Raw genomic sequence first — 26036 nt, 5'->3', positions numbered from 1 at the left:
TGGGGTGCGGGGGGGGGGAGCGGCTGGGAGGACCTGTTGACCCTTTACTTCCCACCCGGGGAGGAGGTCCCCAGGCTGGGCGGTCGTGGCAGAGGCAGGGGTGGGGATCCAGAGCATCTGCACTTGGTCGTGGCATTGGGACACCCATGAAAGTTATTCCCCTCTGGGAGAGGAAGAACTTGAACTCATGACAAACACAGCGACAGGGACTAGAGTCTTTTGATTTATTGGGAAACCAGACCCAATGAAGCAGAGGCTTGGGGTAAGTGGCAGGAGACTCACGATTTTCCAGAAGAAAGGGTGGGGAGCCTGAGGGGGTGGGAAAGAGGAGGAGGATGGAAACTGGCTGACACTTATTCAAGACGTCAGCTTGTGCAATGCAAACCTTGGGGAGGACACTCTCCCCGGCCCGCCCTCATCCCCTTATTCTCGGGGGCCTGTTCTTGCTTTAAGAATTGTCCATGGACCGAATCAACATGTTGTACACCTTAAACTTACACAATGTTATATGTCAATGATATCTCAATAAAGCTGGACGAACATTTTTAATTGAAAAAAAAAAAAAGTCCCTTGGCTTGAAAGTGATTTTAACAAGTAACAAGGTGATTTGAAAAGACAAAAGGACAGTCAGGGAAAGCAGAATGATGGATAATAATAATAACAAAAGCTGTTTGCTAAGTCCTTTACATTTGTTGTATTGGTGGTTTCACACTATTTCTTTTTCTTTCTTTTGCTTTTTTTTTTTAAGCATTAGATCCGTTTTTATCAAATGAAATCTTACCGAAGACACTATTCTTTAAAAGACGAAAATGGATTGGCAGTAGTCCAAGCCCCTGCTTCCCCACCTGCATCTTCCCTTGGGCTCCACAACACAGCTCTACCTCCAGCTGGGAAAGCACTGATGAGGTAGGTCCTTTCTCCTCATGATAACTCTGTGCAGTAGGAGTTATTACCGCCACTGTATTGGAGGGGGTTAAGAGAGGTTAGGTAACTTCCCCATGGTCACACAGCTATTCATTGATAACGGCTGAGACTCCAAAGTCTGCATATTTAGCCTTCTTAAAGGGCATTTTTTTGGTAAGTAAACGGAATGCTACTTATGAAAATACATTCGATGAGAAAGGCAAAATGTTGATCGTTGTTGAAGCTGAGTGTCCATTATACTATTCTATTTACTTTATATGTGTTGTACATTTCCCATAATAAAATATTTTTAAAATATATTATATTTACAAGGTTATTCCTTGCTCCCATTGCTTGGAATAGCAAAAAGAGTATAAAGAGCCTTATCATCCATCAATTAGGCATTGATAGGTTTAAAGTAAGGGACTTCCAAAAATAGACTATTGTGCAACCAATACAAAAAAGTGGACATATAAGAGTACATACTGGATGACACCTTTGATATAGAATTCAAAATGAGGTAGTGACTGGGAGGGGGCACAAAGGACCTTCTGGGTGCTGGTAATATTCTAATTATTCATCTGGATGCTGGTTCCACAGGGGTGTGTACACTTAAGATTTGTGAAGTCTTATGTATGTTACACTTTATTTTAAAAAAGAAAAAGACTGAAGGAGTTCCTTATGGGCTGGTATTGAAAGACTTCCAATAAATTTTGTAGGTCAAAATTGTAGAATATCGGTAATTTCACATCAATCAAACCAGTACATTAATAAGTGCAACAGTAAGTTGTAGAACTGTGTGTAAAGTATGCCACCGTTTAAGAATAATGTATATACACAAGTTCTTGCTTGCATGTGTATAGAGAAGACCTCTCCAGAAGGATATAGGAGAAGCTGTTCGCATTGTTTGCCTCCTAGGAAGGAAATTGGGTAGGCGGCTGGGGAAGAGATGTGAGAGGAGAATTAGCCCTTCCCTGCTCACCTTTTACTATAATTTGAATTGTGTACCATGTACCATATTTTGTACCTATTCAAAATATGAGGTTAATTTAATTTAATAATATACTCTATTTGTGTAGAGCTCTTTGGTGGGGTAAGGAAGAGGGATTTTTTTTGTTTTTTTGGGGTTAAAAAATATTTATTATTTATTTGGTTGCACCGGGTCTTAGTTGCAACTCGTGGGCTCCTTAGTTGTAGCATGGGCACTCTTAGTTGTGGCATGCATGTGGGATCTAGTTCCCCAACCAGGGATCGAACCCGGGTCCCCTGCATTGGGAGCACAGAATCTTAACCACTGTACCATCAGGGAAGTCCCTAGGAAGAGTTTTAAATGACTTAGTCCATTACTTTACTTATACTATCAACCCTTCTGAAGGATAAGGAGGGAGAGGAAATCAGTATGACTCTTCTCTACATGAGCAAATGGAGAGCCTTGAAAGCAAAACTGTCCAGAGACCCATCTTGGACCAGAGATTGCTCCCACCTTAAAACTGTAGGGTTGGGCTTCCCTGGTGGTGCAGTGGTTGAGAGTCCGCCTGCCAATGCAGGGGATACGGGTTCGTGCCCCGGTCCGGGAAGATCCCACATGCCGCGGAGCGGCTGGGCCCGTGAGCCATGGCCGCTGAGCCTGCGCGTCCAGAGCCTGTGCTCCGCAACAGGAGAGGCCACAATGGTGAGAGGCCCGCGTACCGCAAAAAAAAAAAAAAAAAAAAAAAAAAACAGAACTGTAGGGTTGGAAGAGGGGAGAGAATAAGAGTTCCAATAAAATCCTGAGTCTTGATTTTGCCACTTACCTGTTGGGTGACCTTGGACAAGTCACTTAACCTCTAGGCATCTAAGTTTCCTCACCTGCAAAATGGAGATACTATTTACCTCTCAGGGTAGCTGTGGGAATGAAATAAAAGTTATCCTCGTGATTGTCACTGTGTCTAAATTCCCACCCCTACACACTCCTGTCCCAAATATCTTTAATAACTGGTAAAATTATCCACTTCCACGGATGAAACAGCCCCACTCACTGTTGAGCAGGTCAAATTGCTGGAAAAGTTCTGTCGTGTATTGAATCCAAATCTGCTTCCCTATGTGGAACTACCTTCCATGGATTCTAATTCTCCCCTCAGCAGCCACGGGCTAGTCCCTCTTCTACGCAACCAACTTCCTTTTTTGTGAAAACAGTTCTACCCCTTGACCCTGCTGGTAACCTCTTCCCCAGGCTGAACAATGCCACCCCCAACCCTGCCCCACCATGTCACGTGACCCTTGTGCCACGTGACCCTGTGGCAGCCTGGTCTGTCTCCTCCTCCCTGGGCTGCATCAGTTCTTGGTTTGCACTGAACTTGCACCAATGAAGCAACTTGGAGTCCACAGGCTGCTTAACACCATCTCCTCCATCCCATGCTTGGGTCGCAAATTCTTTTGAAGGGAGAACAGGTTTTGCATGAGTCCCTGTTAAACTTTTGTTCATTGTGCAAGATCTTTTTCAAGATGAGTTCTCCTATCTAAAGTATTAAGTATCACTCCCAGCTTTAACAACTACAGATATGTTGACCTTGACTTTTGTGCCCTTATCAGAGTTATCAATAAAAAATTTACTGGGACAGGCGCTGGAGAGAAGCACTTGGTCCAGGTTGGCACTGATCCACTTCATTCTTCAACATTTTGGGGCCACTGCTGATTGTCTAATTCAGGGTGCCACCCACTCCACTCAGCTTACATTTCCCCAACTTCTCCACAAAGACTGGGTGAGAGGCTCTGTCAACTGTCCTAACATCAAAATGCACGTTTTAATCGCATTCCTGATTTAGCAACTCTGTTTTAAAAAAGAAAATGAGATTTGTGAGCATGAACTACCAGGTGAGTCTGGTTAGTTTCTCAGCACTTCCCTTCCTAAGTGTTGTTTGTTTTTCGGTTTTTAGTTGCAAAATAACGATCCCAACCCCTGCCTCTTCTACCAGCATCAGAATCAAATACAACACAACTACAGAAAGACTTACGACATGTAAACTGTAGTAGAGGGAAAAGTTTTCAATCAGCAGTAATCGTGCCTCCGATAAACTTCGTTGTCTATGATACTGCCACTGTGCAAAGCTAAATTGCAGCATAAATGTAAGAGGTTATCACCTGCTGAATGGGACTTTCCTGGCTTCAATGAAACTCAGTTTGCTCACAATGCCGTGGGTTGCAAGACAGATGGGCTATTTTTTTGAAAAAAAGGTAATGCTTCAAATTGGAGGGAAAACTCACAAAATTCGACCTTTAATGATAGATTTTGACGATTAATATTAATTTTTTGATGATTAATATTAAATTTTTTCACTGTCCCAAAATAACTACATTGTAGTGCCTTTCTAGGAGTGAATGCAAAACGTGGAAGGGGACTATGAACTGTCTACGGTTGTGCTGGTGTCTACACACACTCTCTCTTTTGACCCCCCACAATAACTCTGTCAAAGAGGAAACTCTCCATTTGGCAGAGGAAGAAACAGACCCAGAGAGATCAGAGCCACACGGACAATAAACAGTCCAGATTGAAGCCCAAACCGAGCCTATCTGGTTCTGGAGCCCTCATTGCCTCCAGCTGGCCAAGCCTTGCTACCCCTGACTTACTGCTTACAAGGCTGGTTCCTGCCCTTCTTCGTCTTAGCTCCTCAGGAACACTCCAGAACTCCCTGGGCCCTTCCATCATTACCTTCTCTACTTCCTCAGTACTAATAAAGCCTTTCACTTCTTATATTGTCCAAACTTGGCCCAAAACAATCCGAAAACTAAAATGGCAGCCAACGCCCAAGAACGGTATTGGGCAGCAGCTCCACTCCACAGGTCCTCCCACCCTGGAAGGCGGGAAATTGTTGTCCTGATGCCCTAGTGGCTTCCACTCTCCTCCTCCCTCCGTCAGGCCTCTCAGTGAGTATGTGTCAGTTACCACCTAGTCCCGCCTTAACCCTCTGAAATCTCACGATGTCCCCACCAGTCACCCAAGATGGTGCTCCCTAAGTTTCCTAGTGATCTCATGGCCAAATACAATGCCCTTTACTCCATTCTAACTGTTCCTTTGTCTCTTTGAAGTGTTTGACCATTGATGACCCATCTTCTCTCTCGTGTCCATGACTGTTACCTTGTTTTTCCCCATGTAAGTCTGACTACATTTTCTCCAGCCCCCTCCCCTGCCCCCTACTGTTTCTCTTCCTCCCTGATAACCAGAGTCCCCCAAAGTTAGATCCAGCCTTTCTTTTTCATGTGGTTTTTGGTTTGGGGTTATGAAGGGTGGTGGTTTGTGGTTTCTTTTTTTAATAGTAATAGCTCAACAGTTATGTTTGATGGCAAAATGATATATGTTCTCACACTACGTTCTGTAGGTTGGTGGTTAGGGCTAACTAGTATGGCAGCTCTCTCTTTAAGGTACCAGAGATTCAAGCTCCTTTCATCTTGTTGCTTGGCAGTCTCTAGACCTTCCTCTACCTGGTCCAAAATGGCACACCACACCCACACCCACAATTCAGGAAGCAGGATAGAAACTGACAGTTACACCTAGCTGCAAGGGATGCTGGGAGATGTAGTCTATGTTCTGAGAGATCATGAACCTACTTACCTAAAAATCTGGAGTTCTCTTATTCTGAAAGCAGAGAATGGACATCAGAGGACAAGCAGCAACCTCTGCCAGAACACTTGGGAGCATCAATTTCATGCTCAATTTCTCTTTCTTTTCCCATCTTTATTTCCATAGTGAGGATATTTCTCCATTGCCATTTATGTTGCAAATATTTTCCTGTTTGTCTTTTGCCTTTTAATTTTGTTCACAACATTTTTGGAAACACATACAGTTTTCATTTTATATATTTAGATGACTTAATCCTATCCTTCAAGGTTTCTGCCTTCATTGTCATGCTTATGTTAAACATATAATGACCTTTAAAAATATTGGTTCTCGGAGATGCTTTATGGGGATATATGTATACAAATAGCTGATTCACTTTGTTATACAGAAGTAACTAACAACACTGTAAAGCAATTATACTCCAATAAAGACGTTAAAAAAGAAAAAAAAATATATATATATAGGTTCTGTTTCTCTGGAGAAGACTGACAAACACAGGACCCTAAGCAAGTTTTTAACCTTGCTGGGCTTCAGGTTGTCAGCTATAAAATGGGAGCAAAAATATATCATGGTGTTGTAACGGAGACAGTATTCATAAAGCACCTAGCAGGTGTCAAGGCACAGTAGGCTCTCAGCAAAGGTTAGCGCTCTCTCTCTCTCTCTCTCTCTCTCTCTCTCTCTCTCTCTCTCATGAGGCACTGACTGGTCAACGGTGCAAGTAGGTGTGCATAAGCCAAGGAAGGGCATAACATAGGTCAATTACCGGAGCCCCCAAATGGTTGTTTTTGACCATTTTAGTTTTATACTTGCTTTTTGTAGGGAGGACTGACTGACCTCTTCACACCACCCTGGCAGGAGATACCTCATAATATCCTTATTGTCTATTCTTAAATGTTGAAAACGTTTCACATATACACACACAGAAAAATTAAAGGTTGGCGGCAGGGGTAAATACTTTTCACCAACTAAAACTAATGTCTGAAGGGAAAAAAATAAAAGTGAAAAGACATAAAAATGGAAGTATTAATATCTCAAGTAGCAATTTTGTGCAGAATTGATGTTTACCATCATCAATATGTTTCAACACAGGAGCTACAGTTGGCAAGTGCAGTCCTAAAGGAAGCAACACAGTTTGAATGCCTGTATTCAGGCTACTCTAGTAGTAAATTTGCACGAGGCCTTGCAAATGCCTTAGAGAGATGACTCTGAAATGATTCCAAACTTTTTCAAAGACTGTACATTCCATATAAGTTTTCAAAAATAAAAAATTACCTCATTAGTCTACAACTTGTAACTTTATGACCATCATTCCCTTTTTATTTGAGGAAAGTGCCTGAAAATCCCTTTTATAAAGGGACTAATGTGTTAGCTCCCATATAACACCGTAGTTCTTTAAATACAGCTAAACGGAAGGAGCTGCATAGGAAACCTGAGCAAACTTATGTTACTTTCTTTCCAACTCTTCTCTTTAAATGAAATCATGATTCCCTTCACCACCTGGGATTGCCCTTGCCCTTTGGGAAATCTATGCACTTTAAATACACACCCATTTACCCATGGGTCCATAAGGGCTTAAGACTGATTCACCATTGTTGGAGGAAACCTCCTCACAATATAATGTCCTTCAACATCTAAAATGCGTTATATTTTACAAAGCAGAATAATGTATCTTACATTCTTAACAGTCCAAGTATATCTAGAAAACGTTACCCAACTCTTAAGTTACATTAAGTTCACAAATATTTTCAATCACTGAGATTTAATTTTTTTTTTTTTTTTTTTTTTTTTTTGCGGTACGCAGGCCTCTCACTGTTGTGGCCTCCCCCGTTGCGGAGCACAGGCTTCGGACGCGCAGGCTCAGCGGCCACGGCTCACGGGCCCAGCCGCTCCGCGGCATGTGGGATCTTCCCGGACTGGGGCCCGAACCAGTGTCCCCTGCATCGGCAGGCAGACTCCCAACCACTGCGCCACCAGGGAAGCCCTGAGATTTAATTTTTGAGAGTCAGAAATAGTTCACTGAAGCCTAAGAATATTTGAGGTGAAAAGGAGAGTACTCTTGTAAAATAAAGTCACAGCTGAAAATGATCACGGTCATAACTTCATTATAGGGCAAATTATTAATTTCTTAACCCAAGAAGGGCTAAAAGACGGATGCACAGTAACAGCCAAGGCAGAAAACCAACTAAAGGTTCAAATATAAGTGATCCATTTATTAACATTCTTAAATTTTTCTCTATCTCCAAAACAAATATTGTTGTAATTATAATGGATTAATAATTTACTGGATGTATTAAATTATGATAATAACATGCTGTAAAACTTTCAGATATATCATATATTCCACATGACCTAAATTCCAAGGACAGGAAAACAAGGTTCAGGTTAGTAATAATCTGTATTCCACTAGAATTGCTTAGAGCAACAACTGTTTTTTACCTGACATTTACTTTGCTAGCTTGCTCCCTTCTAGGGTGCGCCAGTGGTACTTCCTTTGAGATGTGCTTAACCACCACGCCCCCCATCTGTCTGTCAGGCCTAAGTCAGGGCCCTCAGGCACTTGGCACGTGCCCACGAGCACTGCTCTAGTACCTGGACAAGCGTCTGTCTCTCCCATTTGACTGAATCCCTCAAGCCTCAGACCCTCCTCTCCCTCATCTGTAGCAGATAAAGCTCCTTGCCAACCTCACAGAAGAAAATTTGCAGTTTTCTTGCTACCCGCACGTCCCCTTTCTTCCATCACTCCCGTCCTAGTAGGAGTCCTCCCTGAGGCCAAGGCCCCCATCTGTGTTCGGACTCTATCAGCTCCCCCCTCAGGAACTCTTCTCTCCACTCTTCAGCCTCCATCTAAATGTGTCCTTCGCACAAGCATTCACACGTGCTCAAGTCTCCCAGCTTGCAAGCGCCTCCACCCCACTCTCCTCTCTTGCTATCCCCCCCTTTCCCCGTCACAACTTGATTTCTCAGAAGAGATGTCTATAAACTCCATCACCACTTGCTCAGCGCCTACTCGACCTACTTAACGTGGCTTTCACTCCCACCATTCCACCAACACTTCTCTAAGTCACAGCCAACAACTTCCTGAGCCAGTTCCTAAATCCAAATGATTCTTCTTAAAACCCAGCCCACCAGAGCAGCAAGAACTTCAGGCATTTGACCTCTCCTTACCTTTTTGAAATAACACTTGGATTCAGTAACACCCCCATCCCTGACATTCTTATCTACTTGATAAGCAATTATCACAATTTCTAATATCTGTGTAGAACTATAGACTTTATAAAGCATTTCCACAAGTGGTACATTTATTCATTTAATAAATATTATGAATGAATGGGTCATTTCATCCCTATAACCCATAAGTTTAATAGGTGTGTGTTATTTCAGAGACAAGAAAAATCAGTCCCATAGTCAAAGTAATTTTGTTAAAGGTCACACAGAAAGGTTCAAAATCTGTACTCCAATCCATCTCTCAAATTTAAAACCCATGTTCCTTCCAATCCTACAACATGAACAGTTAAAAATATACAAGTTCCACATCTAAGAAAAAATGAATACATAACTGATTATTTTGCAGAAAAACCAAGAGCCCAATGATGCACAGTATCACCTCTGGAGAAAAAAAAGGGCTGGCTAAAACCTCTCAGATCCTCTTTTCACACATAATCTTGAGCATCTATTAAATCGTTCATACTTAATGTTTCCAAGGCTCAAACAGTATCCTAACAGACATCCGGTGAACACTTGAAGATATCAGCTTCAGTAGTTCATCAACTTCTGCTATAAACAACATGTGTAAGTCATTTCTCCCCCTTCTAAAGAAAAAGTCAGCAGCTGTTTGCTAAAAAAGTTTTTTTTTTATTGTAGATGAAGACATTGCCAACTTACATATATCATTTTTATTTGGAGTAGTTTTTTTGTCTTGCAGTGCTCCTGAGAAATTCAGAAATGCATTGACTTTAGTTCTATAAAACACAACCCAATATTAAGGCTGGGCTGTAAATATCCCACTAGATATTTCCCTAAAAGTCAAAAGACAAATTATCAGTTTTAAGTAGAGAAACCTTAATAAGTTAAAAAGTAAAGACTGGCAAATAATCACAAATGTCAGATCATTAAAAGTACCATTATTTTTTCCATAGGAATATATAAATGTTATACTTAACTTGATATTTTAAAAAACTAAAGAGAAATTTTTGTTAATGGAAGATGTTTTAAATAGTTTGATATATGAAAAACTTCATTAGCCTTAAAAATCAAATTTAAATGCCTTAAGTTTGACACATAATAGCTCTTTATCAATAATTCTTATTATCTCTTGTTCCTGAAGCACAGTAGGGTTTTTTTCCCACCTACTGACTAGAAAAGTATTTTGACTTTTTCCCCCTTTCAATTACCCATTAAAAGTTTAAAATAAACTAGAGGCTTTACTTGGGGGGGATATTTAGTATTTAGTTGGATGGTTTTAAGAAAGTCATTCCTTTTTCCCCCATGTTTTTGTCACTTAGTTTTGGTTTTGTTTTTTTCTTTCAACTCAATAATGGCAGGAACTAAAAACTCAACCATGAGATACAGTATTATACTAAAATCAAATCCAATGACTGGATGAATTTTCTACTACAATATAGCAGCTGAAAACCATTAGGAATGCTGTGAAAAACTGTGGCAGCTATGGAAAAAGTCAACCACAAATTTTAGTAAGTTTATAGAGAAGTAAACAGCAAAATTACTGTAGTTAAAATACTGCAGTAAAATTAGTGTTAGCAATGTCCAACTGCTAACGTTAGAATTACAAGCTTCATCACTGTATGGTTCCTAAGAAGATTCCTTGAGCAGGTGGTTCATCTCTGACTCAACTTAGTTTCAGAAAAGCAAGATGAGTTATGCCTGGTTTAGATCAACAGACACTTAGTATGCACACCAGTGAGCTATAGTTTCGATGAAGATATAACTGAAACATTAGGCACTACAGCTTTAGGACGAGGTCACGTACTTTTTAAAATAGCAGCCATGTAAGGGCATGTTGGGATGTTTAGATATGCAATCCACCCATAACAGCTTTCCAACTTATGTTAAATTATGGGGTAACGGGGGGGACAGGCTGTTTGGAGCAGGGAAGGAAATACTGAAAATGTCATAAAAGGCATTTAAAATATGATGACATGCTACTTATACCCACCATGCATCTCCTTTTCAAATTAAAAGAGGGAATTTTTTTCTATATTTCTTCAAAATGAAGGATCATGTTGTCTTTTTTTTTTTTTTAACTTAGAAACTTTTATTTCGGATGCTCCACACTGAAAGAATAATTCAATGGCAAGCAGCAAATAATTTAGGATGGTCAGCGAAAGCATCTTTGAAAGGACCTTATAAAACCTAAGAGTAATAATTTCGTAGAGAAACAATAATGGGCAAACCAGACAGGAGACAGTTGGATAGTTCTAATAAAGCATTTGTATGACAACTTCCTTTAAAGTATGCTAAATAAAGAATGGCAATATAAATAAATTAGCAAAGGAGACAGGGGATGTTCTGAAGCAGCAATGTCTAAGTTACTAGATTTTTCAGAAAAACAAGTTTTATCCATCAATACATAAAGACTTCCAATCCTCTAAATACAGTACAAAGTATACAGTTAATCACAGCAAAATTTACAAACAACCAAATTTAGCCCTGGTCAGAGCCAGGCCTATTTACGTATTTGGATTAGTATCGTTTTCACCTTTCCTTATTATACAGATGTTTCTATTTTAAAGGCATCTCGAAATTTACAAAATTTGCAAAGAAATGTCTTTAAATGTACAACTTCAACAACTAATACAAACATGAACGTCCCGACGTAATTAAATTCCAAGTCAGGAATTTTATGAGGGGTTTATAAAAAAATTAACGGAATACTCCCTTTCCGCTAAGTTCCAAACACCTGGTGCTAGTGTCGTTGAAGTGATTTCACTACCCTCAGTGACCATGAGGATGAGAATGGATGACTCCAAGGTGGCCGTACCTCTCATGTCAATACCTCAGATAGAGGCAGGAGGTGTCACATCTAGTGATATTGCTAATTATAGTTATGTAAATGCAGCTGTAGAATTTAACACTTAGATGAAAGTTGTGAGTAGGTGTGTAGAAACAGTTTTAAGATGTTATCTTTAAAGAGACACCTTAGCTCTTAAAACTAAACCATATGTTCACAGTATGTACTCAACAGTAAAGAGGAACAAGTTTCCAATATATTCAGCGACGTAGAAGGATCTCAAGGGGATTACGCTGAGTGAAAAAAGCCAGTCTCAAAAGGTTACATACTGTAGGATTCCACCGAATGGCACTCTTGAAATGACAAAATTATAGAGAAGGAGTGTAGTGAGGGGTTGCCAGAGGTTAAGGAGACCGCAGGGAAGGAGGTGGCTATGACTGTGAAAGGGGAGCACAAGGGGTCCTTGACCAAACTGTTCTGTCTCTGCACTGTCATCACATGAATCTACACACGAGGTGAAATTGCATAGTACCAAATACACACACCTTCCACCTTAGCACATCTGTGACCTCCCAGGGACAGCCTTGTTCTTGGCCTGTCTACTCCACGTCCTCTTAAAGATGATTAATATATACTTTAGATCAATTTTTGCACTATGCAGATAAGCCACCACTATTTTTTTTTTTTTGCAGTACACAGGCCTCTCACTGTTGTGGCCTCTCCCGTCGCGGAGCACAGGCTCCGGATGCGCAGGCTCAGCAGCCATGGCTCACGGGCCCAGTCGCTCCGCGGCATGTGGGATCTTCCCGGACCGGGGCATGAACCCATATCCCCTGCATCGGCAGGCGGACTCTCAACCACTGCGCCACGGGAAGCCCCAAGCCACCACTATTTTCTTCTTCCCCTTTTTTGGTAAATCTGTTGATTATCTTTGAAAGATAAACTACATGTCTCTAGCTTAAATGAGCTTGAAAAGGAAATAAAGAGCTGATATATAGCTACTAGTGTTTTCGTCTTTCTTTTCATTTTTCTTATTTTTGTAAATTAAAATTAAAAGAGTGAATGTTTCTAGCTTAAGTTAGGTCAAATCAGACAGGGAAAAAAAGCAGATAATATAGCAAACACTTCCTCCTTTAACACCTGCAATTTCTAAAAGCATTAAGAATACTTCTATTAAATTTAGATAAAGTACAACTGTGAACAAATACATGATTTTTCCAAAAGGCCACTTTGTGATAAACTACATACACATAGGGTTCACGGTTTTTAAAGTTTCATATATGTCACCTCTGGCTTGAGAATCACCTACTGTTTTAAAAGGTCTTTCAACACAACTCCGGCGCTGTTGTCAGGTGACACTGGCAAAGGAGTAAAGTTGGGCAGTACGTCTGAGATGGGTTTCAAAAGGAGATGCCCAGGCCCTCCAGGTCCAAGTCCAGCTGGGTTAATGAGAGGCACAGCCGCAGAGCGGGGAGCCAGGAACGGATTCACATCTGTTCTTCTACCAGACCTGGATTCGGTTGTATCTAAATGACAAAATATGAATGATTTAATCTCCCATATGTTATTTGGTCACTGTTATACATGTGTTTTAGGTTCCTAGATTTGGCCCCCAAATAAATTTAATTCATGTGCTGCTGGGTTCTGGATTGGATAAACAGGTCTATGAAATACAGAAGGTGAAAGAGGATAAGGCAATAGACAAAGAAATGGAAGTGAGAAATATTTGTATGTACAGCTAATACTTTATTAAACACACTAGTATTGTCTTATACTTAATACCAGTTATATAACTGATTAATGTCATTTACTATAACAACAGTTTTTTAAAAGATGTTTTCTATATAACCAGGCAAACTTTATCTAACCACCTGAAAGATGGGAGGACTTGAGAACTTGTTTTGCCCAAATAATTATAATGGTCATGAAAAAAACTAGCATCCATATTACAATGGTAACAATCAGATTTAATATTAATTTACCAAAAGAAAAAACAACTTATGCATTACATTAAATGATCAGCTTTTAGACGTTCAAAAGTCTGAAAATAATTCTCATTTGATTATTTCTCTGTAAAGTCAGGCTGAACAATTAAGTTTTTACTGGAACAGGCATTTGGTTACGTACTAATTTCTCAGTGGGCAGAATTCTGCTTTATTACCCAAGATCATTAACAACTTCATTGTTGAGAGACAAGCAACCTGTTGAAGGCACCCACTTCAGCAGTGGGAAACTCAAATAAAAGAGGCCTCCAAAACAAAGGGAGCATTGAGACAAATTCATCAGATCTTCTTATCACTGAGCACCCTTGGGTCCCCAGGTTGTGCTTTCCTGTGAATCACAATTTTCCAAACTCTGAGAAAGCTTCTGGTGCTATGTGGTAAGCTCTGGCTTTTGTCTCTGATCAATACAAATGAAGCTGCACATGTGACTTGATAACTGAAGGTGGGGAGGTGTATGATAGAGGAGGAGAGGGAAGAACGGGAAGGGGTGGAGACAGGGGGAAGGAGGGAGAGGCAGGGGAGACCCTGCCAACAGAAATTTTGGAATCAAAATTTAAATAATGTACATTTAAATAAAATTTAAATAAAATAAATTTAAATAAAATAGAATAAATTTTAGCTTCAAGATGCTAAAATCGAGTATAACAAGAAAAAGTGTTTCAGTACAGTCTACACATGTTAAAGTTGAGACTTTTCTAAAGACTAAATTTAGTAGACAAATCTTTTATCTAAAATAATTTTACCACTTTCTCTTCCTATAAAAGTTCAGGAAAATAGAAATATTCATCTAAATAAGAACTAAGGAAGTTCTTTAAATTTCAGAATATAAATTCAGTATTTTGGGCCTTCCCTGGTGGCGCAGTGGTTGAGAGTCCGCCTGCCGATGCAGGAGACACGGGTTCGTGCCCCGGTCCGGGAGGATCCCACATGCCGCGGAGCGGCTGGGCCCGTGAGCCATGGCCGCTGAGCCTGCGCGTCCGGAGCCTGTGCTCCGCAAGGGGAGAGGCCACAACAGTGAGAGGCCCGCGTACCGCAAAAAAAAAAAAAAAAAAAAAAAAAAAAAATTCAGTATTTTATCCAAATTTAAGTTTCTGGCAGGTGACAAACTCGACAGTATACAATATGTTCCTTTACGGTCCAACTAGCAAACGTGTTAGTCTGAATTAAAATATGAAGAGTCCAGATAAAAGACAGCCCTTCCAATAACAAATTCATATATAGTCTCATGGATTATACTTTAATTTGAACTCAAGAAACCTTAGTACATGCCAATATAGGGGACATAAATAGCATAAGGTCCTTACAACCTAGTGGGGTAGAAAACTACGTCCACATATTGCAGAACCACCATACCATTTGCTTCCAGGCAGGCCTTTCAACATATAAGAACTCTTCCTAATGTTCTTGGATGTGTAGGCCAGTTTACTAAACAGCTCTTGTACATATTATTAACACACCAACTTTGGTTTTTGAGTGTAACACTTAGATTATTATCACAGGGGAAAAATCTTTCTCTAACTATAAACTACAATTCGAAAGGAAAATGCGTGAACAAGCAAAGGTTTACCAGTTCAACCACCGCTTCCACAAACAATTCAAGGTGTCTTATGCAGAGAGAGGAGAATTATCCCAATATATAAAGGGAAAATATTTCATATTGCTTAAATTAATCTAAGCTTATTAAATATCAGGTTGCTACAAGAATGTATGAAGCCAAAATCTAACACCTTACTGGAATCTTGGAAGAAGTCATTACTGCACATTTTCAAAAACACTAAAAATTTAGTTAATATCACTGTAAAACATAATCAAAAATCATCAATTTTTTAAATTGTAGAAAAAATAAGTATCTGATTTTACCTTTAAAACTTCCGGGTACACTTGTATCTAGTTTTTTCCTTCCTGGTGAATCTAGAGGTTTCATATCATGAACAGAAAGCTTGGGTGGTGGAATAGATGGATGAGATTCTGTTTCTAGAAATTTAACAAAAAGTTCTGAAAAAGACTAAGAAAAAATGATATTTTAGGGATATATTAGGCAGATAATAAAATTATATTCACTACAGCTAAGAAACTGTACCAGCTATTCTAATTAAATATTAAAAACTAGTCATACTACCTGAATCATTTCTTTATAAACAAGCTTTATGAACAATTAAAAGTGCTAGCACTCTGATACACAGGTATCAATCAAGAACTTTAACAATTTAATCAATAATCTTTGATGACAACACTTGTTACAAACCTCTTAATGAGAATTAGCCACCAGATAACAGATTTCTCACCATCAATGGCACTTAAGACATCAAGTCTTAAATCATTTTAGTAACTGTTTACATAGACATAAAAAAATTATATCAACAGAAAACAAGCATTAAAGTCCTATTTTTCTACAGTAACACCCAATAAATGAGTACAGCAAAAGCTCACCAGTAATATTATCAGATTAAAATAATGTAATGTAGAATTTTCCTTTAAATTAAATTTTATGCCATCCAATTTGAGTTCTATCTTTCACCAGCTTTGGGTAAGTCACCTATCCTCAGTTTCCTCTTTAGTAAAAAAATAAAATAAAATAAGGAAGTAAACTCCACATTCTAACTCACAGTGCTACTCAATTCAATTAATACTCATCTTAAGCCTACTATATACCAGGTATCATGTTTTTGTGTTTATTAACTGCCTCCTCCTACCAGAATGTAAGTTTGTTGAGGGAAAGCACTTTACCTATTTGGTTTGCACCTGTATCCTCAATGCTCAGAACAGTCTGGTACACAGCAGGTGCTCAATAAATATTCACTGGCTCAATGACTAGATAGATACATACAGGCATAAAATAGAGCCTCTGTCTTTAAGAATCTCATAACTTAGTAGTAAGAGATAAATGATTGTGGGTTGATAGCAGCATGATCAAATACAAAGGAAGGAACAGTTAATGCTTTGAAAAATCAAAGTACCATGTAAACAAAATGTTAAAATAAAACCTACTGATATATGCAGTAAAATTATTAAAACTGGCTTATTATCCCTAAGCTAATCACCTCTCTGGATCTCAGTTTCCACAACCCCAAAATAAAAGGGCTGTATAAAATAACCTGAAAAAGAAGTCTAATTCTTTGCAAATGAATATGATGCACAATCATTTCACTGCTCATATCCAGCAGGAATAAATCAACTCTTACACTATTAAGCAGAGGTTGCTGATTTGGTCTCAAAGGTGTGTTGGGAACACTTTTTGATCCTCTTCCAAGCCACCCAGTCATCCACCTGGTAACGCCGCCCGTATCTTCATTCAACAACTGAAAGATTATTTTAAAACAGAAAAATATTATCAACACAAGAAAAGAAAACAGAAGCACTTTTACATGATTTCAGATGGTAGTAAACCACGTTTTCCAAGTCCAATTCCTAGTTTCCTACTGACAGAAGCTACATATACACTGTCATCCTAAGCACTATTTCAAATAAAATTTGAGGACCGTCATGTCTCAAACTTTAAGCATTCTGACATGAACGGTTGCATATAAGTTACAAAACATTTAAACTAATATTATACAAGCTACACAAATCTGCTTCTTCTCTGTAGTATAACATGATTCCATTTCCACATTGAGAAAATTGTATTCAGCAAGTTATATAATACACAGTAAAAAAAAAATTTATATGATGCCAAGCATTTTAGTTATAAATGTATTCAGAATGGCATTCAGTATTCAGCTACCTGTTCCATTTCCTCCTTTTTGATACCTAGGATGCTTCCCATTAATCGTAACACTTCATGACGCTGATTTTTTGGTGTGTGGAAGTGTCCAGTGAAGAGGTTTCTCATTAGGACTCTATGAAAACAGAGGCAGAAACAGCTCAGGCTAACTCACCAGTTGTCTCAATATCTAGTGTATCCAAACAATAAACACACAAATATTTAATCATATTTAAATAACAGTTATAAAAAACACTAAACAGTAAGATATTTTAAAGTAGCTTTAAAAAATTTTTGACAAGCCTAATTAAGAATACTGCAAACAACCCAAAATGTGTACCTTTAAAAACATCACTTACTAGTCACCAACTTTCTTCAACCAAATAATCAACTGAGATGGTACCTCATTAGTAATTCTCAGTGCCTGTTGATGTCTTAAGGAGACACTTTAGATTTTTCCCTCCGTATCCTAAATGGTGATGATAGTTCTTGTGCTTAATGGTTATGCTTATATTTCCCCATTCATTAAAAATCTGCTCATAATATCTAAATCTTTAAAATGTTAAAGATATACTACATGTATACCTAGGTTTCACACCTAATGCATTTGAGCAGGATATGTCCACTTAAGGGCAGTAAAGAGAACAAAAAAGAATGGTAAGAATAAACTTTATATTTTCTAAGTACTTTATATTGCGGTAATGTTTTAACTCTTGCCTATGGTTTTAAGAAAAAGAATTTGAGCTGGGAAAGTCTATTTCAAAACCAAGAGAAGACAAATTACTGACCCCTCATTAAAACTACCTGCAGCTCATCACTACATAAGAAAAAGAAAAGGTTTTTTAAAACCTTAATCACGTACATTTACATGTAGAAATTGTTTTTACCATAAAAGTGATCCCCATAAAATACATGAAAGTAAAAGGCAAAGCATACTTGTCCACTTTTCCTTCTGTGCTATTTATTAAATCCATCCATTTCTTTTGTACATCATCCAGCATTTCTTGTCGGAGCTCATCTGATTTAAAATATGTGAATAAACAGAGTCATTAACTGATTAAAATAGTCTGTATGAATATATAATGAGATTTATGACATCTTGACTGAGAATTTTGAATATATGTACTTATTCTAATTAGGAATACTCAATTGCGTCCACCTCTTCTTTGGTTCAGGGAATTCGGTTCTCTGGTATAGAAATTACCTAGAAGCCAGAGTATGCATTAATTCACATTGTTTACCCCCAGTAAAATAATCAATTCTTTAAGAGAACATTTAAAAACCAAAGGTTTTTTCTCATTCTCTTCAGAAACTTAACAGCAAAGAAGAGATTTTTCACCACTGCTTCCTTGCATGAAACATCTCCAGAGCCACTCTTCAATGGGAAAAAACCAGAAAGGACAATTTCAAATTTTCCTTTTTCCATTTTCCCGGCTGGAATCTTTTTTGGTGAGCTAAGAAGAGGAAGAGCAGCTAACATAACCAAGACCATGGCTCAGAAGGCAGCTGATAGGGCAAAGTATCCTGGGGTAATAAATAAGCTGCAAAAAACAATTCAGATCACTGGTTCTCACACTAGGCAAGATACTATAGCTCATGACTGATTTAGAAAGATGTTTAGATTATTTTATTTTAAAATTCTTATTTATTTTAAAAGGAAGCAAAATCTGTAAAGTCTTGGCAGAATAGTAGGAATGTGAAGAGTACTAAAAGCAAAGTCTAGAATTACAACAGGAGAGACCCTGTTCATAATCAACCATGCCATGGGACCATGGATTCCTAGACTAAGGAACTCTCAGCAAACCCATGGAGCTTACACCCGTTTCCTCAGAAGGAGATGCTTATTAACATCAAGCTAGATTACAGATTTCATTCTGAAAGAAATTAAGAGAACGCTTTGCAGTAGAGCTCAACTTTTCAAATCAAGAAACACTCGCATCCCAACAAGAGACAACTCTGACCTCTTTCCACAAACCTGCTCTTTGAGTTATGCAGCATTTTCCTAGTGGTAGTGGGATACAGTTTCCTTATCCAGTATATGACTTGCAAATATTTTCTCCCACTCTGTGAGCTGTCATTTCACTTTCTTGATGGTATCCTTTGAAGCACAAAGGTTTTTAATTTTGATGAAGTCCAATTTAGTTTTTCTTTTGTTGCTTGCCCCTTTAGTGTCATATCTAAGAAGCCACTGCTTAACTCAACATCACAAAGATTTACTCCTATGTTTTCTTCTAAGAGTTTCACAGTCTTAACTCTAAAATGTAGGTCTATGACCCACTTTGAGTTACTTTTTGTGCATGGTATGAGGTAAGGGTCCAACTTCGTTCCTGTACATGTGGATATCCAGTAGTTCTGGTACCATGTGTTGAAAAAACTATTCCTTTGGAATCCTTGTTGAAAATCAGTTGACCAGAAATGTATGATTTATTTCTGAACTCTCAATTCCCACTGCAAGACCTCTGCAAACATTTTTCCTTTTGCCCGGAAAGCTCTTTTCCTTCGGCACTGCCTATTAACTCCTCTTTACCATTCACATGTCAGTTCCCAGGTCCCTTCCTCAAAGAAGTTTTCTCTGAACCTTACAGATTAGGCCAGGTTCATCTGCTTTATGTTTTCATTCTGTCTGTACAGTACTAAAATTCTGATTTACAGTACTAAATGTATATACAAAACGTCCAGTTTAACTATTTGCAATGGTTTGTGGTTTTTCCACATTGCAAAAATCTAAAGTGCAAAATGTAATAGGCTAACTTTTACCAAAACAGAGATGGTTGTCATAACCATATTATAAAAGCAAGGTTTGTGTTTGGAAAATCTACTACAAACATTTCCTTTCCTGTCTTTCCAGGGAGGAATTTAAGCTTGGACATTGAGAGACAGACAGACACAGAAAGACAGACAGAGACAGAGAGAACAAGACTATTACTAAAGTCTGAGTCAGTAAAAGACATTTTAGATTCTTAATGGGCACATATATACTATGAAGCATGGTGCCACGTGGGCCTTTTCTAGTACTACCTTCTAAATTAAGTAGAACTCTTAATTATTCAGAGGAAGAACAGCAAGTAAGTTAATCTCTTGTTGATGTTCTGAATTAACCACCCCACTCATGAACTAAAGGAAGAGCTAGAGTAAAGATGGGCACAGTCTTCTCTTTCATCCTCCTCCACTTCTCTCCAAGGCTATACAAAGGTAGAAGAGGTCAAACTTAACCTATCCCCAACCTTCCGTTTCTCTGAGACTTCCCTTCTCCTAACTACTTTCTTCTAAAATTAATGATTTTTATATTGATTACATGTGAAAATGATAATATTCTAGATATGTTGGGTTATATAAAATACATTATTAAAATTAATCTCCCTGTATCTTTTTACTTTTTAAACATGGCTACTAAAATTTTTTTTAATTATAAATGTGGCTTGCATTGCATTTTTATGGGATAGCACTGCTTTGGAGTATAGCCAGGATATAACCATTACACTGTACTGTCACTTATTAAAAAAAGAAAAGGAAGATAAAACTGAATGATAGGTATCTTCAGAGTAAAATTCACAGAGCTGATTCTGATAAAAATGATTTTGGTAAAATTAATTGGAAAAATTTAACTTTGCTCTATGAAAAACTGATCAGGAAATCCATCTTAATAAAGTCCAAGTAGAAAATATTTTCTTGATGAAAATTCTTTAATATGGGTATAACTTTTACTAAAATCTCTGTGTTCTGAAAGTTCTGATCAAAACATCCTTAAGGGGCTTCCCTGGTGGCGCAGTGGTTGAGAGTCCACCTGCCGATGCAGGGGACACGGGTTTGTGCCCCGGTCCGGGAAGATCCCATGTGCCGCGAAGCGGCTGGACCCATGAGCCATGGCTGCTGAGCCTGTGCTCCGCAACGGGAGAGGCCACAACAGTGAGAGGCCCGTGTACCACAAAAAAAAAAAAAAAAAAAAAAAAGAAAAGAAAAAACAAACAAACATCCTTAAGGCCAAAATAATAGGGTAAAATTTCTTAAACTCACTATCAGAATACAAGTTAGTCCTGAGCTAATGAGAAAGAGAACTGACAATGTGCATATCCTTGCAGATATGTAAAGGGCTATTTCAAATATGAGTAGTAGTTTAAATGGATTCTGATATTTGAGTCTAGAAAACAACCTCAGAATTTGGGGGAAGGGACTGGAAGGATGGGTTAACTAGGAAAGATTTAGAAAAGAAAAGAAAGGCAAATACTGACTTCAAAGGTCCCTACAGATTTCTCTTTTTCCCCAGGCACACCTATTCTCCTCCCACAAAAGATTCTCAATATTTCTCCATAAAAACTGCACACTAATTCAAACCACAATTTGAAATCAGAATTATATTTATATGGGCAGGCAAAACATAGTTAGTTATTCAGAAATGGGGTTTTAGCCAAATACAATATCCCTGTGAAATAACCTAAAAACATGCCAAAATAATTGTCTGGAAGTTAGGGGGGAAAGAAAGGGCGGTGGGGGTACACTTTGAAGTTGAGCAATAAAGCAACTGAGGTTGGTCTAGTTTAGGGCAAGAGTTACTCTGAATATCTGGCATCCTAAAACCATATCAGAGCCTCGTCTCTGTAATACCTAGAGATGGTGCCATGATCTTCATCACTTGATTTAAAATCAAAATTTAACATAAAATTTAAGTGATTACAACAAATTAGTACATCATAATTTTACATTTTATTTGCAATTAGTAACACTGCACTATGAATACTGTCTACAGAGAGCATCGTACAGTTAGGTCACACTCCTTACAAAGTCATTGGCTATTTTATGACTAAGCTCCCTTGGACAAGATTCAAGTTTATTTAACAGTCACCTGACTGAGAAAAGAAAGATGGCTGGAGCAGGACTTGAGAGTCCGGAGACCTGCATGTGAATTATGGTCTTGTCACAAGACCTGGATGTGAATCATGGTCCTGTCACCAGGGCCGGACTTTGTTGCCTATTCTGTAAAATGAGCATGCTTATCTCAAAGGATTTTGAGAGAAATCTACTGAGTGATTAAATGTGACATTTTTAACCAGTTAAGTTCTATATAAAGCATTAGTATTCATTCATCTGATTTTTTAAAATATCATCTTTCAACCTAGCCCTAACCATTATCAATAATATGTATCACTTTGGTTAACATTAACACTGATAACTTTTCCTCCATTTTGCCTTATTTGTCATCTTTACAAACTATGGCAAAGAAGTCAACGCAAGGAAAAAAGAATGTTAGAAATATGATTTTATTATAGACATGTCAATAAATAAACTGGGTCTTGTGTCTTACTTGGACTGGCTACCTAAAAAATAAATTTAAATCTGATATATTAAATCTAATATAAGGAAATTTAGCCTCTTCAGTCAATTAAATATAATTAAAGCAAAGGCTAGAAATTTGATGGTCTTTTTATTACACAATTTCAACTTATACAAGATCACTTTCATTATAACACCGAACGATTTTTTTTTTTCTAGCCCTGCCAAAGCAAGGCCTCAAAAAATTTACTGAACACTCACATTTGTTTCTCTCCACGGAAATCTTTAGTAAAAGGCAAAAGATTTATTTGATCTAGAGAGAAACCATAGTCTCCAAATGATAAAGGCACCTTGTATTTATTTATATTGGAAGTTAAGACATATTAGTGGGCTTCCCTGGTGGCACAGTGGTTAAGAATCTGCCAGCCAATGCAGGGGACATGGGTTCGAGCCCTGGTGTGGGAAGATCCCACATGCTGCGGAGCAACTAAGCCCGTGCATGACAACTACTGAGCCTGCGCTCTAGAGCCCCGCAAGCCACAACTACCGAGCACATGCACCACAACTACTGAAGCCCACACGCCTAGAGCCTGTGCTCACAACAAGAGAAGCCACTGCAATGAGAAGCCTGAGCACTGCAATGAAGAGTAGCCCCACCTCGCCGCAACTAGAGAAAGCCCGCATGCAGCAACGAAGACTCAACGCAGCCAAAATAAATAAACAAAAATAAATTTAAAAAAAAAAGACATATTAGCAACTGCTTTGTCTTTTTTTTTTTTTTTTTTGCAATACACGGGCTTCTCACTGTTGTGGCCTCTCCCGTTGCAGAGCACAGGCTCCGGACGTGCAGGCTCAGTGGCCATGGCTCACGGGCCCAGCCGCTCCGCGGCATGTGGGATCTTCCCGGACCGGGGCACGAACCCGTGTCCCCTGCATCAGCAGGCGGACTCTCAACCACTGCGCCACCAGGGAAGCCCCAACTGCTTTGTCTTTTAACTCAATTCCTTTCAACCATTTCAACAGAATTTTAAGGTCTAGAGTATATGGTGAATGCTTTCTTATTCCATAATTATAATTATTAATTGCAGAGTAAAAAGTAATTTTTGAAACTCCACTTCCTAGCAATGAACTCACAGAAAAGAATTTTATTAATACAGTATAACCTCATTAACTTGAATTTCAATAGATTAGAATCTGTGATTAAACTGAAATATCAATGTTGAAGTCTACTGGATTATTTGTACAGTTAAATTAGAGTTACTATATGCATTTGAAAGAGATTTTATGTAAATATTTTTAATGTAACCAGATCAAATTTATCTTCCCTCTCCACCCTCCTCCCTCAATCCTCTAATATATTAGAATCCAGGTAATTTGTACTGCATTTTTCCATATCAAAACAAATTTTTTTAAAGACTGAATATTATAACTTTTTTATTAACATCTTTATTGGAGTATAATTGCTTTACAATGGTGTGTTAGTTTCTGCTTTATAACAAAGTGAATCAGTTATACATATACACATGTCCCCATATCTCTTCCCTCCTGTGTCTCCCTCCCTCCCACCCTCCCTATCCCACCCCTCTAGGTGGACACAAAGCACCGAGCTGATCTCCCTGTGCTATGCAGCTGCTTCCCACTAGCTATCTATTTTACGTTTGGTAGTGTATATATGTCCATGCCACTCTCTCACTTTGTCCCAGCTTACCCTTCCCCCTCCCCGTATCCTCAAGTCCATTCTCTAGTAGGTCTGTGTCTTTATTCCTGTCTTGCCCCTAGGTTCTTCATGACCTTTTTTTTTAGATTCCATATATATGTGTTAGCATACGGTATTTGTCTTTCTCTTTCTGACTTACTTCACTCTGTATGACAGACTCTAGGTCCATCCACCTCACTACAAATAACTCAATTTCGTTTCTTTTTATGGCTGAGTAATATTCCATTGTATATATGTGCCACATCTTTATCCATTCAACTTAGGTTGCTTCCATGTCCTGGTTATTGTAAATAGAGCCACAGTGAACATTTTAGTACGTGACTCTTTTTGAATTATGGTTTTCTCAGGGTATATGCCCAGTAGTGGGACTTCTGGGTCGTATGGTAGTTCTATGTTTAGTTTTTTAAGGAACCTCCATACTTTTCGCCATAGTGACTGTATGAATTCACATTCCCACCAACAGTGCAAGAGGGTTCCCTTTTCTCCACACCCTCTCCAGCATTTATTGTTTGTAGATTCTTTGATGATGGCCATTCTGACTGGTGTGAGGTGATACCTCATTGTAGTTTTGATTTGCATTTCTCTAATGATTAGTGATGTTGAGCATCCTTTCATGTGTTTGTTGGCCATCTGTATATCTTCTCTGGAGAAATGTCTATTTAGGTCTTCTGCCCATTTTTTGATTGGGTTGTTTATTTTTTTTGATATTGAGCTGCATGAGCTGCTTGTAAATTTTGGAGATTAATCCTTTGTCAGTTGCTTATGAGTCAAGTTATATATTTAATTTTTAAAGGTTCACACAGACCTGCCATATCTCAAAAGAAAGGGCCACAATTGGGTCAGTGAGCAGTAAAGCCATTATAATAATTTTGCCACTTACTGAATATCATCATCACTATATACTTATACTGATATTTATTAATGACAAAGACTTTCTAGGCTACAGACTAAACCTCAACCCATTTCTGAAAGCTCACTGTTGCAAATTAGCACGGACTAAATCTGATACAAAGAAATGTTTTGTTCAGACCACACAGGGTTTTTTGAAAAGCTTAAATTACATGTCACGTTAAAAAATTGGAACCTTGGGACTTCCCTGGTGGCGCAGTGGTTGAGGGTCCGCCTGCCGATGCAGGGGACGTGGGTTTGTGTCCCGGTCCGGGAAGATCCCACATGCCGCGGAGCGGCTGGGCCTGTGAGCCATGGCCGCTGAGCCTGCGCGTCCGGAGCCTGGGCTCCACAGCGGGAGAGGCCACAGCAGTGACAGGCCCGCGTACCGCAAAAAAAAAAAAAAAAAAAGTACAACCATTAAGTTGAAAAGGGCCTAATTATTTACCTAATTGACATAGCTCTTTTCTTAACTAAAATGTTGACATTTTCTAGTATACCCAGATGTTTATATCATCACAAATAATTTTTTAACTATTTATGGCAATTCAGAAAACTGCATCTGGTATTTCTTATATGTTTCCTCTAAAATCACCACTTCTGCCAAAAACATCTATAAAGAAATCCCTCAAAAGGTTTGGGTAACAAAGCGTCTGGGAATGTATCTGGCCTGTGTTCAACAGGACATTATATGTTTTCTTATATAAATCGTGTCCTGGAAAACGGAATGTCTTTATTTAAAATAAAAACTCTACCATCCAACACCATAAAGGCGGTTCCATGAAAAACATTTTAAACTTCTTTTATATGTGTAGTTTTAAAATACATTTTTATGCTTCATATTACAGTTGGTTTACTGGGGCTTATTTTATACATTCTTCTAGATTTTCTTTAAAAAAAAACACTGTAAAGAAATTTTCCATTCTGAACTCATAGAAGACTTTTTTTTCAAAGCAGTCACCAAACCTTCTTAAAATAAGAAAAAAAAATCAGTG

General features: G+C 38.5%; 1 protein-coding gene, 1 long non-coding RNA gene and 2 other non-coding genes across 9 annotated transcripts in view; 1 reads left to right on the top strand and 3 right to left on the bottom strand.

Annotated features, from left to right (window-relative positions):
* Positions 1–65: 65 nt before the first annotated feature.
* LOC132487859 (uncharacterized) lies at positions 66–20501 on the top strand. 4 transcript variants are annotated; one of them, XR_009531693.1, is made up of 3 exons: positions 66–262; positions 749–906; positions 18478–20501. It is a non-coding gene; the product is annotated as an uncharacterized LOC132487859 (long non-coding RNA). The 4 variants fall into 4 exon arrangements; XR_009531692.1 differs by lacking the exon at positions 18478–20501 and adding an exon at positions 12158–12449; XR_009531694.1 differs by lacking the exon at positions 18478–20501 and adding an exon at positions 4969–5030.
* LOC132489799 (U4 spliceosomal RNA) lies at positions 3847–3992 on the bottom strand. Its single transcript, XR_009532171.1, has one exon. It is a non-coding gene; the product is annotated as a U4 spliceosomal RNA (small nuclear RNA).
* TRIP11 (thyroid hormone receptor interactor 11) overlaps positions 9599–26036 on the bottom strand; it is a 68293-nt gene continuing 51855 nt past the window's right edge. For 2 of the 3 annotated variants that reach the window (XM_060095718.1, XM_060095717.1), the window contains 5 exons: positions 18105–18186; positions 17190–17304; positions 16651–16767; positions 15329–15473; positions 9599–12991 (listed from right to left, as the gene is read on the bottom strand). In XM_060095718.1, the coding sequence (XP_059951701.1) occupies positions 12771–12991; positions 15329–15473; positions 16651–16767; positions 17190–17304; positions 18105–18186 (680 nt within the window). In that variant the 3' untranslated portion in view covers positions 9599–12770. The remainder of the gene's footprint in view (positions 12992–15328; positions 15474–16650; positions 16768–17189; positions 17305–18104; positions 18187–26036) is intronic. The other variant, XM_060095716.1, reaches the window with a different exon arrangement.
* On the bottom strand, positions 22654–22769 carry LOC132489835 (U5 spliceosomal RNA). The gene has a single exon (XR_009532204.1). It is a non-coding gene; the product is annotated as a U5 spliceosomal RNA (small nuclear RNA).

The sequence above is a fragment of the Mesoplodon densirostris genome, chromosome 4 (assembly GCF_025265405.1).
Source record: "Mesoplodon densirostris isolate mMesDen1 chromosome 4, mMesDen1 primary haplotype, whole genome shotgun sequence".
Classification (NCBI taxonomy): domain Eukaryota; kingdom Metazoa; phylum Chordata; class Mammalia; order Artiodactyla; family Ziphiidae; genus Mesoplodon; species Mesoplodon densirostris.
This window is presented reverse-complemented; position numbering and strand designations above follow the sequence as displayed.